We start from the raw sequence: 16,098 nt of genomic DNA, 5'->3' as shown, positions 1-16,098 counted from the left end.
CAGCAAATACATAGGCGAATGCCAGCAGCAAACCTCGGAACTGAGAACAGGACCCCCATTGAAGGAATCAGAGAAAGGACTGAAAGAGCTTGAAGGGGCTTGAGACCCCATATGAACAACAATGCCAAGCAACCAGAGCTTCCAGGGACTAAGCCACTACCTGAAGACTATACATGGACTGACCCTGGACTCCAACCTCATTGGTAGCAATGAATATCCTAGTAAGGGCACCAGTGGAAGGGGAAGCCCTGGGTCCTGCCAAGACTGAACCCCCAGTGAACGTGATTGTTGGGGGGAGGGCGGTAATGGGGGGAGGATGTGGAGGGGAACATCCGTATAGAAGGGGAGGGAGAGGGGTTAGGGAGATGTTGGCCTGGAAACCAGGATAGGGAATAACATTTGAAATGTAAATAAGAAATACCCAATTTAATAAAGATGGAGAAAAAGAAGATGGAAAAAAAAGAAGCATGAGCATTCAAAATGAAATTGGAAATAGAATTGGAAGAGATCTCTTACCTGAAGAAAATAAGAGTTTTATATCTTTTCTGAGCTATTTATTATTATTATCATTATCATCATCATCATTATCATCATCATCATCATCATCATCATCATCATTATTATTATTATTATTATTATTATTATTATTATTATTATTACATAGGACTTTGTTTGGAATTTACCCTTGAATGGAAAGCTGACATTAAATCATTTCCAGAAGTTCATCCTTATTTTCATTCTTATTTCAGTACTGTGTCTGCTGCCTGAAAACCATGCAAGGACTGGCTCAGAGCACCATGGCAGTGGTTCCTGGAGGATCTCAACCCTTGGAGCAATCTGCTATACAGTCACATATGTGGGATGAGAACAAAAAGACATTCTTGAAGGGGGAACCCAAAGTTCTTGGGGTAAGACATCTTTGGATTGCAGGGGAGAATGATTCTGTAAATATATAAATGACTTTTAAAAAGCAGACACCCCATGCTCTCTCTCAGTAGTTTCATGGAATGTCGGCACATCCCAGGGCTAATAGCATTTGATTTTCAAATGTATCATTTGAAAATTGACATGTTATTTGATCACATCAGACTTCCAGTTCAATTATGTTTAAAACCCAGAAACTGCAGGCATGATCCAGGCTGTGGATCTTTTAACATGATCATATCTAATCCAGTGTAGAGAAAAAGCTATGTAGCTACAGGTGTGGTCTGGTCCTGTGGCTGACAAACCCATTCTGCTCTGTACAATTGCAATGCCTGATGCTCAGATGACAAGAAATCCTCCATTCCCTGGATGTCCCTAAAGATAATAGAGAAAATGCCACCAAATGAAGAAGGGACTCACTGGGCCAAACTTCTAATCACTGGGCAGTTGTTATTAGACAAAAACCTGTATCTTTTCTATCTCACTGTTCTCTTATAAAATGGTTATTCTTCATGAGATATGTCTTGTGTTAAAATAGATGTGCATATTTAAAAATATCAATGAGAATTTTTAAATTGGGAGCAGGTTTACAGTTACAGTAAAGTTAAGAGGAGGTAGAGGTGTATACACTCCCAGTGATGAGAACTCTGAGCTTACTGCTTTATCTTCTACTATTTTATTAACGTCTTTAAGTATTAATTTAAAATACATCATCAGATATCAAGTAGTAGTAAATCTTTTCAAGTTATTCTCTTTTTAGGTTCATTTGATTTTTATGTTTGTTTGTTAATTGGGTTTTTTGTTGGCTTTGTTTGGTTTTCTTTCGGTTTCAGTCTTTTGGGACACTGTTTCTCTGTGTGACTCTTGTTGTCCTGGAACACAGACTGTAGACCAGGCTGCCTTGTATTCACAGACTCTGCCTGCCTCTGCCTCCCAGGTGCTGGGATTAAAGGCTTTCACCACCACTGCACAGCTCAAATTATTCTATCTCATGACATAAGTGGCTATTTCTTTTCTGAGGTTTGGTGCATGGTATTCTTAAGGAACTCTCTGTGTCCTCTATGTTATCATGGCCTCTTCCCTAGGGTTTCATACGTATCCTATCTCCTGAATGGTTCCTGGAAGTGTTAACCATTTGTCTTCTGTTAGCTTGGCTAGCAAGTAATTGATTTAATTGGTTTAAAAAAACAAGCCTTATGTTTTGAAAGCTTTTTTCCATTCATTCCCTGATTTGAATTCTATTGAATTTTAATCTAGTTTTATTTTTTCCTTTGGATTAAATTCTGACCTTGCTGGGTCAAATGTGTAGAAGACTAACTTGTATTAGATGTACTCCTTTTCCATCTTAAAAAAATAATTAAGACATTATTACATACTTTCCCTCTTTCATTTCCTTCCACCTCTCAAGCTGTCTCCTCCCCTTCAAATTTGTGCCTTCTTTTTCTTTAAGTATTATTGTTACATAGACACAAATGTACAATGCTAACTCTGTGTTTCTTTTGCAATCTTTCCATGTAGTCCCATTCATTCCCACCACAGAATGCTCTTCTTTCCTCTTACACATCTTCACATGTTGTTTTCATTTTCACTGAGTCTTTATTATGGGGCAGATATACTCAAATTCCCTCATTTTGGATCACTGTGTACACATTCCTTCCTCATATTCCAAACTCCCAAAAATGATCACGTGTGCTCTTCATATTTCCTTCATTGTGCATCTAAATTTATTTTCCAAAATTGTTTATTGCTGGTATAATTTTTTTCCTAATTCATAATTCCTATGTGATCATGTGACAAAGGACAACAACAGAGGTAGAGGTACATCATGGGAATCATCAAAACATCTCTGGAAAGAACTTGGCAAATTCTCACTAAGATTGAAATTACTGAAATCTGTGTGTGCATGTGTGTGAGAGAGAGAAAGAGACAGAGAGACAGAGACAGAGACAGAGACAGAGACAGAGACAGAGACAGAGTGAGACAGAGAGCGATTCCAAGGGATGATTTATAAGTTAGTACATCTCATCCATATATGAAGACAATGGACAAAAGAATGATTCAAATTTATCCGTGAATTATGAAAGGAGTTGGTGGAGGTAACTTAGTGGCTGATAGTACTCAGCATGGGCATCATTTTTGTGGTGATGATGTTTTTATTTTCTGTTTCTAGGTGGTACAAATTATGATTGCTCTCATAAACCTCAGCTTAGGAATAATAATGATGACAAATACAGTTTCTGAACCACTCATTTCAGTGGCCTTACTGAGCCCAGTTTGGGGACCAATAATGGTAAGTAAAATATAGTCTTATGTATCTGGAGGTAATAATACCCTGTTGTGATTATACTAACTTTGGGTGAGATCTCTCAATTTTTTAAGTAGTCTACAAGTTTGAGAACAGCATATTTAAGCCTGATTCAGTATTTCCTTGTTCTTGTTGCAATCTCCCATTTCATTCATAAAGATAGGTAGACCGTTTATTTAATATGTCACTTAAGATATATTGTGACAGCATGTACTCAAATACTCCTTCAGGAGTTACTTAAACTTTGACACAATTGATTTCCTCAGAAGATCATGGCTAATCAATCCTAGGGTTTGTTAGAAAGAGCAGTATGACTTCCAACCTACCTGTTTTACTGCTCATAACATTTTTACAACTATATCCTTAAACCAAGAATGACTGGCTTGCTGTCATTAACCTGGGGAAATTGAAATTTGCTTCTCGAGCTAGCAAGGGACCACGAAACTCTGAAGCCCATGAAAGAATGAATGAAACCAGGGTGTTGTTGGTAAAGAAGAGGGGACAAAGCTGAGCAGGTGATTAAAAGCATCTGGCAAATCAAATCTCAAATAAATAAATTGGATAACTGTAAATACATTCAGTTTCAATTTTTAATAAAATAACTAATCAAAAATTTGAAGAATTTTGAAAGTTAAAAAACTCTCCTCTATAATAAAACTTGAGAGAATTTGGTTTTTAAAGTTCAGAGTGTCAATTAAGCATAAAAATTGTATATTTGCTTACCTATATGTTATGAACTGACAAGTAGAAAACAAAATGCATAACCTTGATTATTGGTTATTTTACACTTTAGAGTCTTATTCAAGTGTTACAAGGTTTCCATTTATTGATGAACTGGAGAATGAGAAAATTTGGTTATTTGGTAGACCTGGTACCTTAATTTTCCCTTCTTATTTTGCAACAGGTGTTTAAGATTTGAAGAATGCCTCAGACTGCCATATATTTCAAAGTTTAATGATACTTTATATATCAATAACAATACCAATGGTGATAATAATGATGATGATAATACCACCAATAATACCACTAATAGCTTACATTGCACTATAATCTGGGCACATAACTAAATGTTTTTGTATGTAATGTTCCACCTCTACCAATCACTACAACTTCTGAGAATTTGCCTTTATTTCACTATATAAATGAAAAATAAAATGAGAAGAAGGAAGGTTAATTTTCTCAAGATGTATTCAGTCCATGAACAAGAACTCAAAATCTCATTTATCTCTTCACTGTGGCTTTCTGATTCAATTTTATTTCCTACTCAATAACATCTTGGAAACCAACTCCCATAGCTCATGATGGAAGATACAATTCAAGGTTTCAGGTCAGCAAGGGAAGCAATGGACTAACATCCAACCCCTAACTTCTCATTTATAACTTTTTTTTTGGTTCCGCATGGAGAGGTTTAATGAGAGAAGAAGAGTAGAAGAAAGGGGAAGTAAAGACCGGCATGGGAAGGGGGGCGATGGGGAGAGAAGGGACAGGGAAAGAGGGGAAGAGAGCAGAGCAGAGAAGAACAAAGAGCTCATTTATACCTTGATTTTTGTTGCAATAATGTGGTCCTAATGACAATCCTTAAATCTCCTAAATTAACCTTTGGAAAGCAAATCCAGACATCCACATATTTAGCTGAATAGTCTAAAGAGGTAAATTCAATCAAATTGAGAGCTGTCATTTTGATTAAATTGAAAATAATGGCCAAATTGGCAGACTCAAATGAGCTACATTACTCTACTCATCATCTAATATATAATTTAATTTCTTACCATATTTTATTTTGAGCTTCCAATATGTATTTCAACAAGGATAGTTTCTTTTCTGTTATAGTTGGGCTAACTTCTTTAGTTTGGTGCCATGCTGGTAAAATCTTGTTATATAGACTGGAGTGTTTTAGCCTTCATTTCTCTTGAAAGTATTGATGAGAGTTGAATAAGTTTTTAAAAACCTTAATAAGAAGTATGTGAAAGGACCTAATAATCTAAATTTTTAAAAGTCTTCAGTTTCTTTTCAAGACTGTGAAATATAATCTCAAAATGTCCTAAATATTAAACAACCATCTCCAGAGTAAGAAACTGCAGACAGCTTTGTCAGTGTAATTAGAGAAATGATCATTCCAGTCACAGATCTTTAAGGGGGCAAGTACAGCAAAGAGGGACCATGGCTTATTCCTCCCTACTCAAAGCATAGAGAAAATATTACTATAATTTTGAGACACGTTTGATGGCTTCTGTGTATGATCCCATCACTCAGGAGGCATAAACAGGATAGCCACTCCAAGCACAAGCCTGGTCTGGTTTATGTAGCAAGCTCTAAGTCAACCAGAACTACATAACAAGACCTTACCTCAAACATGCAAAATAAACAAATGAAGTAATCTAATAAAAAAAACCTTGATGTTTCTCCTATTATCTCATTTTACTTTTCCTCTCTGCTCTTGTGGGTATGAGGAAAGTGGGTGACATAGAAAGCTGCTACTTTTTGGACAGTACTTACTAGACCCAGTTGCTTCAGAAGAAAGGGTTAGAATGCTACAATTTATAACAACTGTTTAAAGATTTTTAACCTGGATATTTCCCCTCATGACCAGTTCATTATCTCCGGATCCCTGTCAATTGCAGCAGAAGTGAAAACGACAAAGAGCCTGGTATGTATTTTGGTTTATTTGGCTATCAAAGGGGAGCAATTTCATCAACTGTGCATTCTGCTAAGATGTAAAGGGGTTGACTCTATCTTCCTAAAGCCGTGGCTATGAGTTTAGAAGGACCTGACTTTCAAAAGTGTAGCTGAGCTACTGGTTCATAATAAGTCGCATCATGTTTGATAGATATCATATCAGGGCAGTTGGGCAGTTGCTGGGAGAAACCTGGTGCTGGTACAGTGAATTCAGGGAAGAAATGTCAGGTGGGGTTTACACAGATGTGCCATGAAGCTTCAGATACAGTGCATAATACTGATACCCAAATATTTGCAGTGGCATTAGTAAGTGAAGTATTGATTGACATTTTAAAATGCCTTCTTCAGATGTATCCAAAATAATAGATTTAAGAAAAACTATAGGGCCAGAGAAATAGTGAGAGGTTAAGAGTACTTGTTATTCTTACAGGGGACACTGATTTCTTTCCAAGCACCCACATGGTGAATCACAGACATATATAACAATGCCATGGGATCTGAAGCACCCTTCTGGCTTATGTGGGTATCAGGCATGTGCATGCTGCATGTATAGGCAGAGAAATCATTTGTAATCATGAAATAATAAATGGCCTGAAGAGACATTTACAATGATATGTCCATCATAAAGCTGATAAGGGCAAAAACCAAGAGTTCAACCATTGTTTCATTCTATAAAAACTGCATTTGAATTTTACTTCCTGCAACACGTAGACATCAACTTGTGTAGCATGATCAAGGTGACCTTTCTAAACCCAGGCTAAATCCTGTCTCCTTAGCATCTTTCACCAACTCTGACCACTAACACGTAGCTCAGTTCCAGTTTGCTGAGTCGTTTTACTTCTCAAAATAAAGTTTATTTAAATGAACCATGCATAGGGGATTGTGGGGCTACATCTGCAGCATAGGAGGAAATATGCAAGAGGGACATGGCCATCAGCATCTACACAAGGGCGGTTAGGCATTTGCAGCACAGTGTGGTGGAAACTGACAGACAGGCTCTCCAGACAACGTGTCTAAGACTTTGAAAATTTTACTAGCAAATTTGAAGAGCATCTTGTGTCCTTGAGAATCATCATTTAGTCTTAGGAAGAACAGTTATTATCTTTTATATTTTGGCAAGGGATTAGAAGTAAAGCTACTATAAGGAAAGACACAGAGTCTAGTTTTGCCAAGAAGAGGATGAAATGCATTAATAATGTCATGATATATTTCAAATGTTGATGGAGCTATACAAAGAATGCCATTGATAATTGAGCCCCATTCCTTTCTAGATCATCAGCAGTCTAACTCTCAACACTATCAGCTCTGTGGTGTCTGCAGCTGCAAGTATAATGGGTATCATCAGTGTGGTTTTGAGTATAGAAGGTCCCTTCATTAATAATCATCCAATAGCCAGGGTAAGCATTCACTCTGCTGGTAGGATGTCATGGTAGAGGCAAGGGCTCACTGACTCTTGCAAAAATCATAAAATCAATTTTAGGGATGGTATCGAAATAGGGTGCTCCCCATCTTTAAGGAGAAGAGGGATGGCGATGGAGAGAAAGATTTGTAGGGATGGACTGGGAAGAGAGGCGGGAGGGGGCTGTGATTGGGATGTAAAGTAAAAATAAATTTTCGGGAAAAAAGAAAAAAGAATGTGAAAATAAATCAATTTGGGATATTGAAATAGTAGGGATGTAGGACAATATTTTGAGGATCAGGTTACATGTCATTATTTCTCTTCTTTCTGTAACTAAGTACAAAGAAAATCACTAATGTGGCTACTTCTCCGCCATAGGGACCCATATGTCATGTCCAACCTTCAGTTGATGTCCCAGAAGGATCCAAAATAAAATCAAGTTCCTAATGGTGGGAGGTGTCAATCCTCTTGTGAGAAAAAGATTGATTGTATAGCTTATAAAATTTGCAAAACAGGTTTAAAGGAGTAAGCTTGTTGTAAGAAAGAGCAGATTGGGGTTGGGGATTTAGCTCAGTGGTAGACCTTTTGCCTAGCAAGCGCAAGGCCCTGGGTTCGGTCCCCAGCTCCGAAAAAAAAAGAAAAGAAAAAAAAAAAGAAAGAGCAGATTGAGAGAATGATACCCCAAATGACCAGAACAAGCCACAAGGAATTGCCAATGATCAGTCAAAATGATCAAGAAAAATAACAGTTCCTACAGCATAAAGTAGTGTATTATAAACACATATACACCTGCCACTTACATTGAAAATCTACCCTTGCTTTGTTTTGTCTTTGATGCTGTTTTCAGTATGTGTGACTGATATTTAGGAAGATTGGAGTGTTACTATGTAGCCCAGGCTACCCTTGGGTTAAAACCACCCTCTCTTCTTAAAGTTGGGAATATAGTTGTGAGCTACTAGGCCTACCCTGTACTTGTTTATGCAAATTAAACTATATGTTATGTAAGATTGCTATCTCTCCTACTTGCTGTTCTCCACTCATGCCTGCCACAAGGTCTGCACACAGAGACTAAGTGATCTGGTGACACACGAGCAAGGATGGAAACAACCAATGCAAATATTCTCATGGCCACTGAATCAGTATCTGTCATGTGCCAAGCTCCTGATCAATGGAGTAATGCACAGGAGGGGGACCATCTCTGATCACTGAAAATATTCAAACCTGCCAACTTTAGATACCAGGTCAAGGCAGGAGAATTCACAACAAATGTGCCACCATTGGTCTTCCATTTTGATCCTGTGGCTTGGGGAAGATCCATACAAAGCCAAATGCTTTGTACGCTAAGGAGTGTGGTGCACAACCCTCCAGTGATTTACCACAGTTGTGACGATCACTACCAAAATAGTGCATAATCCAAATATATCTTATTACATGATGACGGAAGTTCAAAATGAGTCTCACTGTATAAAATCAACTGTTGGCAGGGCTGCTGTCTTTCTGTGAGTAGGGAAAACCAACATCCTCGGCTTTTGTGTTCCCGCCTTCTGTCCACATTTCTTGGCTCCTCATTCTGCCTTCTATTTTCTAGGCAGACACTGAAGCATCCTCAGTCCCCTAGACTAGGGTTCTTCAGATCTTACTTCTATGAGTAAAGATGTCATAATAGCTTGGCCAGCCTGCACAGGCCAGGATAGTCTTCCTATATTATCTAATAAACAACCTCTGTTCTCACTGTAAACCAAGTTAACCCTATCCTTGGGCTGGGATGATCCTGAAAGACTATTTTATTCAAATATAAAATATTATTATTTTCTTCATGTGGATTGTCTAGCACAGAGTTAGGGGTCTTGGAGTCAGGGGTCTCTGGTAATTTTTAATAGTTAAAAATAAGTGAGAAACTTCATGACAATCAGGAGACCAAGAACTTGTTTAGTTTTGGGCTGTATCAAAAGCTTCATTTCCAAACCCCTGGCCAGGGCTTTCCCTCTTTGGCATGGTAGTCAGGGGTAGGAGGGCATATTTCAAACTTGTCATCTTCATTCTTTACATTCCTTGGAATGAATCTGTTTTTAGGCTTTGGATGCTTTGATGTTAGTTCTCAATTTGCTAGAATTCTGCATTGCTGTGTCCGTCTCTGCATTTGGATGTAAGGCTTCCTGTTGCAACTCCAGTGAGGTGAGTAGCAGTTCTTATTAGGACCTTAGCAGGTCGAAATTGTTCTGTATTCGGTCACACAAATTTACCAGCTTACAAGGACACACCGTTGTATCTTACCCTATTCAATAAAGACCATCAACTGCTTAGCCTTGTCCTCTTGCTACATCTTAAGAGGCTGAATGAGCAGGAAAACTGAGGTTATCTCTGGGTTCCCTCGTTTCATTAATAACAGGGTTTAAAGCCAGACTAGTAAGAAGGGTCAAGGACACTTTTAGGACGGTTTGAGGGAGGGAAACCAAACCACACCAAACAAAATGGGACAAACTGAAAAGACCTTTATTCTCCAGTCAGAGGGAAGATGGACAGAAAGACTGCAAAAGCTTAGAAAGTTTGGGAAAACATATTTAGGAGTGCAAAGCCACCTCTCCAAGTTCAGAGGTCACCCCCTTCCATACACTGTACCAGGTACACATGTTAGAAATAAAGACAGTTTATCAAAAAACAAAAGCATTCCTAAGTGCAGACGTGGACTAGTGAGCTGCAGAGAGAGCCCGAAGGGCATGCAGCGGCAGAATGAAGCAGGGTTTTTTATTGGATATTTTCTGTATATAGATTTCAAATTTTATCCTTTCTCCTGGTTACTCCCTATCCCATTCCCCTCTCCCTGCTTCTATGATGACACTCTCCATCCCAGTCACCCACTTCCACATCACAGCCTTAGCATTCCCCTACACTGGGGAATCTAGCCTTCACAGGGCCAAGGGCTTCTCCTCCTATTAATGTCAGACAATGCCATCCTCTGTTACATATGATGCTGGAGCCATGGGTTTCTCCATGTGTACTCTTTTGTTGATGGTTTACTCCCTGGTAGCTCTGGGGCATCTGGATGGTTGATATATTTGTTCTTCCTATGGGGTTGCAAACCCCTTCAGCTCCTTTAGTTCTTTCTCTAACTTCTCCATTGGGGTCCCCATGCTCAGTCAGATGGTTAGCTGCAAGCATCCTCATCTGTATCAGTAGGGCTCTGGCCAAGCTTCTCAGGAGACATTCATATCAGGCTACTATCAGCAAGCACTTCTTGGCATCAGCAATAGTGACTGGATTTGATGGCTGCGTATGAGATGGATCGCCAGGTGGAGCAGTCTCTGGATGGCCTTTCCTTCAGTCTCTGCTCTATTCTTTGTCCCTGTGTTTCCTTTAGAAAGGAGCAATTCTGGATTAAAATTTTGAGAATAATAGGTGGCCACATCTTTAAACTCTGTTCATAGAGTTGGTTGGGATGTTGTTTCTCAGAAACTTTCAGTATGTGCACACATGGCCATTGTCTTAACCCAAGGCTGCAAATGCTCTTGAACAAGGACAAGGAAGAAGGTCACAAAAGAAGAAGAAATTCAAATATGTAGGAGGAGAACAATAAGTAGAAGGAGATAAATGGCCAGGAAGTAGACCTTGAACACAGTATGTTGGATAAGCTGCTTCAGAGTTCGTATAAGAAGCTAGTGTAGAGAAAGCATTTGACAAAATTCAACACCCCTTCATGATAAAAGTCCTGAAAGAATAGGGAATCAAGGCCCATACCTAAACATAGTAAAAAGCCATATACAGCAAACCAGTGGCTAACATTAAACTAAATGGAGAGAAACTTGAAGCAATCCCACTAAAATCAGGGACTAGACAAGGCTGCCCACTCTCTCCCTACTTATTCAATATAGTTCTTGAAGTTCTAGCCAGAGCAATCAGACAACAAAAGGAGGTCAAGGGGGATACAGATCGGAAAAAAAGAAGTCAAAATATCACTATTTGCAGATGATATGATAGTATATTTAATGATCCCAAAAGTTCCACTAGAGAACTACTAAAGCTGATAAACAACTTCAGCAAAGTGGCTGGGTATAAAATTAACTCAAATAAATCAGTAGCCTTCCTCACACAAAAAGAGAAACAAGCCGAGAAAGAAATTAGGGAAACGACACCCTTCATAATAGACCCAAATAATATAAAAAGTACCTCGTGTGTGACTTTAACCAAGCAAGTAAAAGATTTGTACAACAAGAACTTCAAGACTCTGAAGAAAGAAATTGAAGAAGACCTCAGAAGGTGGAAAGATCTCCCATGCTCATGGATTGGCAGGATTAATATAGTAAAAATGGCCATTTTACCAAAAGCGATCTACAGATTCAATGCAATCCCCATCAAAATACCAATCCAATTCTTCAAAGAGTTAGACAGAACAATTTGCAAATTCATCTGGAATAACAAAAAACCCAGGATAGCTAAAACTATCCTCAACAATAAAAAAGGACTTTAGGGGGAATCACTATCCCTGAACTCAAGCAGTATTACAGAGCAATAGTGATAAAAACTGCATGGTATTGGTACAGAGACAGACAGATAGACCAATGGAATAGAATTGAAGACCCAGAAATGAACCCACACACCTATGGTCACTTGATTTTTGACAAAGGAGCCAAAACCATCCAATGGAAAAAAGATAGCATTTTCAGCAAATGGTGCTGGTTCAACTGGAGGTCAACATGTAGAAGAATGCAGATCGATCCATGCTTATCACCCTGTACAAAGCTTAAGTCCAAGTGGATCAAGGACCTCCACATCAAACCAGACACACTCAAACTAATAGAAGAAAAACTAGGGAAGCATCTGGAACACATGGGCACTGGAAAAAAATTTCCTGAACAAAACACCAATGGCTTATGCTCTAAGATCAAGAATCGACAAATGGGATCTCATAAAACTGCAAAGCTTCTGTAAGGCAAAGGACACTGTGGTTAGGACAAAACGGCAACCAACAGATTGGGAAAAGATCTTTACCAATCCTACAACAGATAGAAGCCTTATATCCAAAATATACAAAGAACTCAAAAAGTTAGACCGCAGGGAGACAAATAACCCTATTAAAAAATGGGGTTCAAAGCTAAACAAAGAATTCACAGCTGAGGAATGCCGAATGGCTGAGAAACACCTAAAGAAATGTTCAACATCTTTAGTCATCAGGAAATGTAAATCAAAATAACCTGAGATTTCACCTCACACCAGTGAGAATGGCTAAGATCAAAACTCAGGTGACAGCAAATGCTGGTGAGGATGAGGATAAAGAGGAACACTCCTCCATTGTTGGTGGGGTTGCAGACTGGTACAACCATTCTGGAAATCAGTCTGGAGGTTCCTCAGAAAATTGGACATTGAACTGCCTGAGGATCCAGCTATACCTCTCTTGGGCATATACCCAAAAGATGTCCCAACATATAAAAAAGACACGTGCTCCACTATGTTCATCGAAGCCTTATTTATAATAGCCAGAAGCTGGAAAGAACCCAGATGCCCTTCAACAGAGGAATGGATACAGAAAATGTGGTACATCTACACAATGGAATATTACTCAGCTATCAAAAACAACAACTTTAGGAAATTCGTAGGCAAATGGTTGGAACTGGAAAATATCATCCTGAGTGAGCTAACCCAATCACAGAAAGACATACATGGTATGCACTCATTGATAAGTGGCTATTAGCCCAAATGCTTGAATTACCCTAGATGCCTAGAACAAATGAAACTCAAGACGGATGATCAAAATGTGAATGCTTCACTCCTTCTTTAAAAGGGGAACAAGAATACCCTTTGGCAGGGAAGAGAGGCAAAGATTAAAACAGAGACTGAAGGAACACCCATTCAGAGCCTGCCCCACATGTGGCCCATACATACAGCCACCCAATTAGACAAGATGGATGAAGCAAAGAAGTGCAGACCGACAGGAGCTGGATGTAGATCGATCCTGAGAGACACAGCCAGAATACAGCAAATACAGAGGCGAATGCCAGCAGCAAACCACTGAACTGAGAACGGGACCCCCGTTGAAGGAATCAGAGAAAGAACTGGAAGAGCTTGAAGGGGCTTGAGACCCCATATGTACAACAATGCCAAGCAACCAGAGCTTCCAGGGACTAAGCCACACCTAAAGACTATACATGGACTGACCTTGACTTGACTTCATAGGTAGCAAATGAATATCCTAGTAAGAGCACCAGTGGAAGGGGAAGCCCTGGGTCCTGCTAAGACTGAACCCCAGTGAACTAGACTGTCGGGGGGGGAGGCAATGGGGGAGGGTGGGGGAAGGGAACACCCATAAGGAAGGGGGGGAGGGAAGGGGATGTTTGCCCGGAAACCGGGAAAGGGAATAACACTCGAAATGTACATAAGAAATACTCAAGTTAATAAAAAAAAAGAAGAAGAAGAAGCTAGTGTAACCCAGCAACTGCTCCCTAGAGCTAAGGAATTCTATCCCTGCTGCCCTCTTGTGTGTTAACCCACAAAAGCAGTGGGTTAGGCATATGCACATCTTAAGTATGTACATCTTCTTCATTCTACTGCTGCCTTATGTCCCTTGATTGAGAAAGACAGAATATATTTCCATGTGTCATGATGCTTCTGCCATTCTGGGTCCCTGACATTTGTGCAGAACTTCATTCAAGGTCACCATGTTAAGTTGTATGTGCTGCGTCAGCAGGAGCAGACTAATTTGGAAGAATGCCACTGTCATTCTCTGTGACATTTTGGTTCAAGAAACCCTTCCATACAAAATACTAATGCTCCAAGATGCAGCTCAGTTGCCACAGAAAGAGTGTCCCAGGTTTGCAACACCTCATGATCCAAAAAGTGGCCCAGACACCACTCCGTGTGATGTTTGATTTAACTTAGTAGACAGTGTAGACATTAGTAACAGTGACACTATAGGGTAAGGAAATGGAAGTGCTGACTATACCGGGTGACTCAATAACATTTTGATTCATTCCACAGGTTCTTGTAGTGCTACCATCAAATCAAATCCTGCTGTGACAGGGATGGCACCCTCCACGCCACTTCAACCATTGCTACTACTAGAACACCAAGGAAAAAATGTTCCAGAAAATGTATACCCAGGAGAAATAGTCTAATTTTGATGTGTGTGTGTGTGTGTGTGTGTGTATGCAATCATTTCCCTGGGAAGTTAATACTTCATTGCACTGGATTCTGCTGCAGATATCAGGCATACCGAAAATATATAAGTCAAGCAATTACTAGATCAATACTTTAACATCTTCCATTCATTGGATGTACAAGGGGCAATGCATTAGCAAAGAAGTTTTGAAGGCAAATTGAAAAGAAAACCTGTGTTAGTGAAGTGAGGTCTCCAAAGAGTGAAGAGTGAGGTTCACATCTTATTTGAGGCTTTTGGTAAATAAGTAGGTTTAGCTTGCTCATGAAAGACACATAAAGTATGTAAGACAACAGGTGTGTTAAAGTACTAATGGTAGCAACCAATTTTAATCACTCTGTACATGCTCATCATATAATAACATATGGTATATTTTAATTGATATAGTGAAAAATTATAAGAGAAATGATTGAATCAGAATACATGATTATTCAATGTACACACACATATTCATACATCTATATTCATATGTATATTTATATGAATTTAATGCATCTCTATATATACATAGGATATGTATAGTGTTGATATGGAGATTTTAGAGATTACACATACACATATGTGTATGTATTACATATGACCTAAAAACATCACTTATTACTGTGGATTGAAGCTGTAATCTCATTTATAGGCTCACATGATTAAACTCTTGGTTCCGAGTAGTGCCATTCTTTCAAGAGATTTCTGAATGTTTCAGATATGAGGCCTAACTTGTGAAAATAAAAAACTAAAGGTTGGCTTTGAAGTTTACATTGCGTTCCAGTTGAATGTTTACATTGCCTTTCTGGTGAAAAGCATTAAAAGTCCTGGAAAGAACAGGAATTCAAGGCCCATACATAAGGATAGTAAAAAGCCATATACAGCAAACCAGTAGCTAACATTAAACTAAATGGAGAGAAACTTGAAGCAATCCCACTAACATCAGGGACTAGACAAGGCTGCCCACTCTCTCCCTACTTACTCAATATAGTTCTTGAAATCCTAACCAGAGCAATCAGACATCGAAAGGAGATAGAAGGGATACAGATTGGAAAGGAAGAAGTCAAAATATCACTATTTGCAGATGATATGATTGTATATTTAAGTGACCTCAAAATTCCACCAGAGAACTAATAAACCTGATAAACACATTCAGCAAAGTGGCCAGGTATAAAATTAACTCAAATAAATCAGTAGCCTTCCTCTACTCAAAAGAGAAACAAGCCAACAAAGAATTTAGGGAAATAATACCCTGCATAATAGTCCCAATTAATACAAAATACCTAAATGTGACTTTAACCAAGCAAGTGAAAGATATGTATGGTAAGAACTTCAAGCCTCTGAAGAGAGAAACTGAAGAAGATTTTAGAAGATGGAAACATCTCCCATGCTCATGGATTGGCAGGATTAATATAGTAAAAATGGCCATTTTACCAAAAGTGATCTACAGATTCAATGCAATCCCCATCAAAATACTAATACAATTCTTTAGAGAGTTAGACAGAACAATTTGCAAATTCATCTGGAATAACAAAAAACCTGGAACAGCTAAAACTATCCTCGACAATGAAAGGACTTCCGGGGGAATCACTATCCCTGAACTCAAGCAGTACTACAGAGCAAGAGTGATAAAACTGCATGGTATTGGTACAGAGACAGACAGATAGA

General features: G+C 38.9%; 1 protein-coding gene across 2 annotated transcripts in view; it reads left to right on the top strand.

Moving 5' to 3' along the window:
- The window catches only part of LOC116893660 (membrane-spanning 4-domains subfamily A member 4D-like), a 31,207-nt gene extending 16,895 nt beyond the window's left edge, over positions 1 to 14,312 (top strand). Inside the window, exons 2-7 of one of the 2 annotated variants that reach the window (XM_032895378.1) lie at positions 750 to 908; positions 3,095 to 3,214; positions 5,820 to 5,876; positions 7,177 to 7,302; positions 9,378 to 9,479; positions 14,274 to 14,312. In XM_032895378.1, coding sequence (XP_032751269.1) covers positions 774 to 908; positions 3,095 to 3,214; positions 5,820 to 5,876; positions 7,177 to 7,302; positions 9,378 to 9,479; positions 14,274 to 14,312 — 579 coding nt within the window. In that variant the 5' untranslated portion in view covers positions 750 to 773. Of the gene's footprint in view, positions 1 to 749; positions 909 to 3,094; positions 3,215 to 5,819; positions 5,877 to 7,176; positions 7,942 to 9,377; positions 9,480 to 14,273 lie in introns of those variants that run through there. The other variant, XM_032895379.1, reaches the window with a different exon arrangement.
- The last annotated feature ends 1,786 nt before the right edge of the window (positions 14,313 to 16,098 follow it).

The sequence above is a fragment of the Rattus rattus genome, chromosome 2 (genome assembly GCF_011064425.1).
Source record: "Rattus rattus isolate New Zealand chromosome 2, Rrattus_CSIRO_v1, whole genome shotgun sequence".
NCBI classification, from domain to species: Eukaryota; Metazoa; Chordata; class Mammalia; order Rodentia; family Muridae; genus Rattus; species Rattus rattus.
This window is presented reverse-complemented; position numbering and strand designations above follow the sequence as displayed.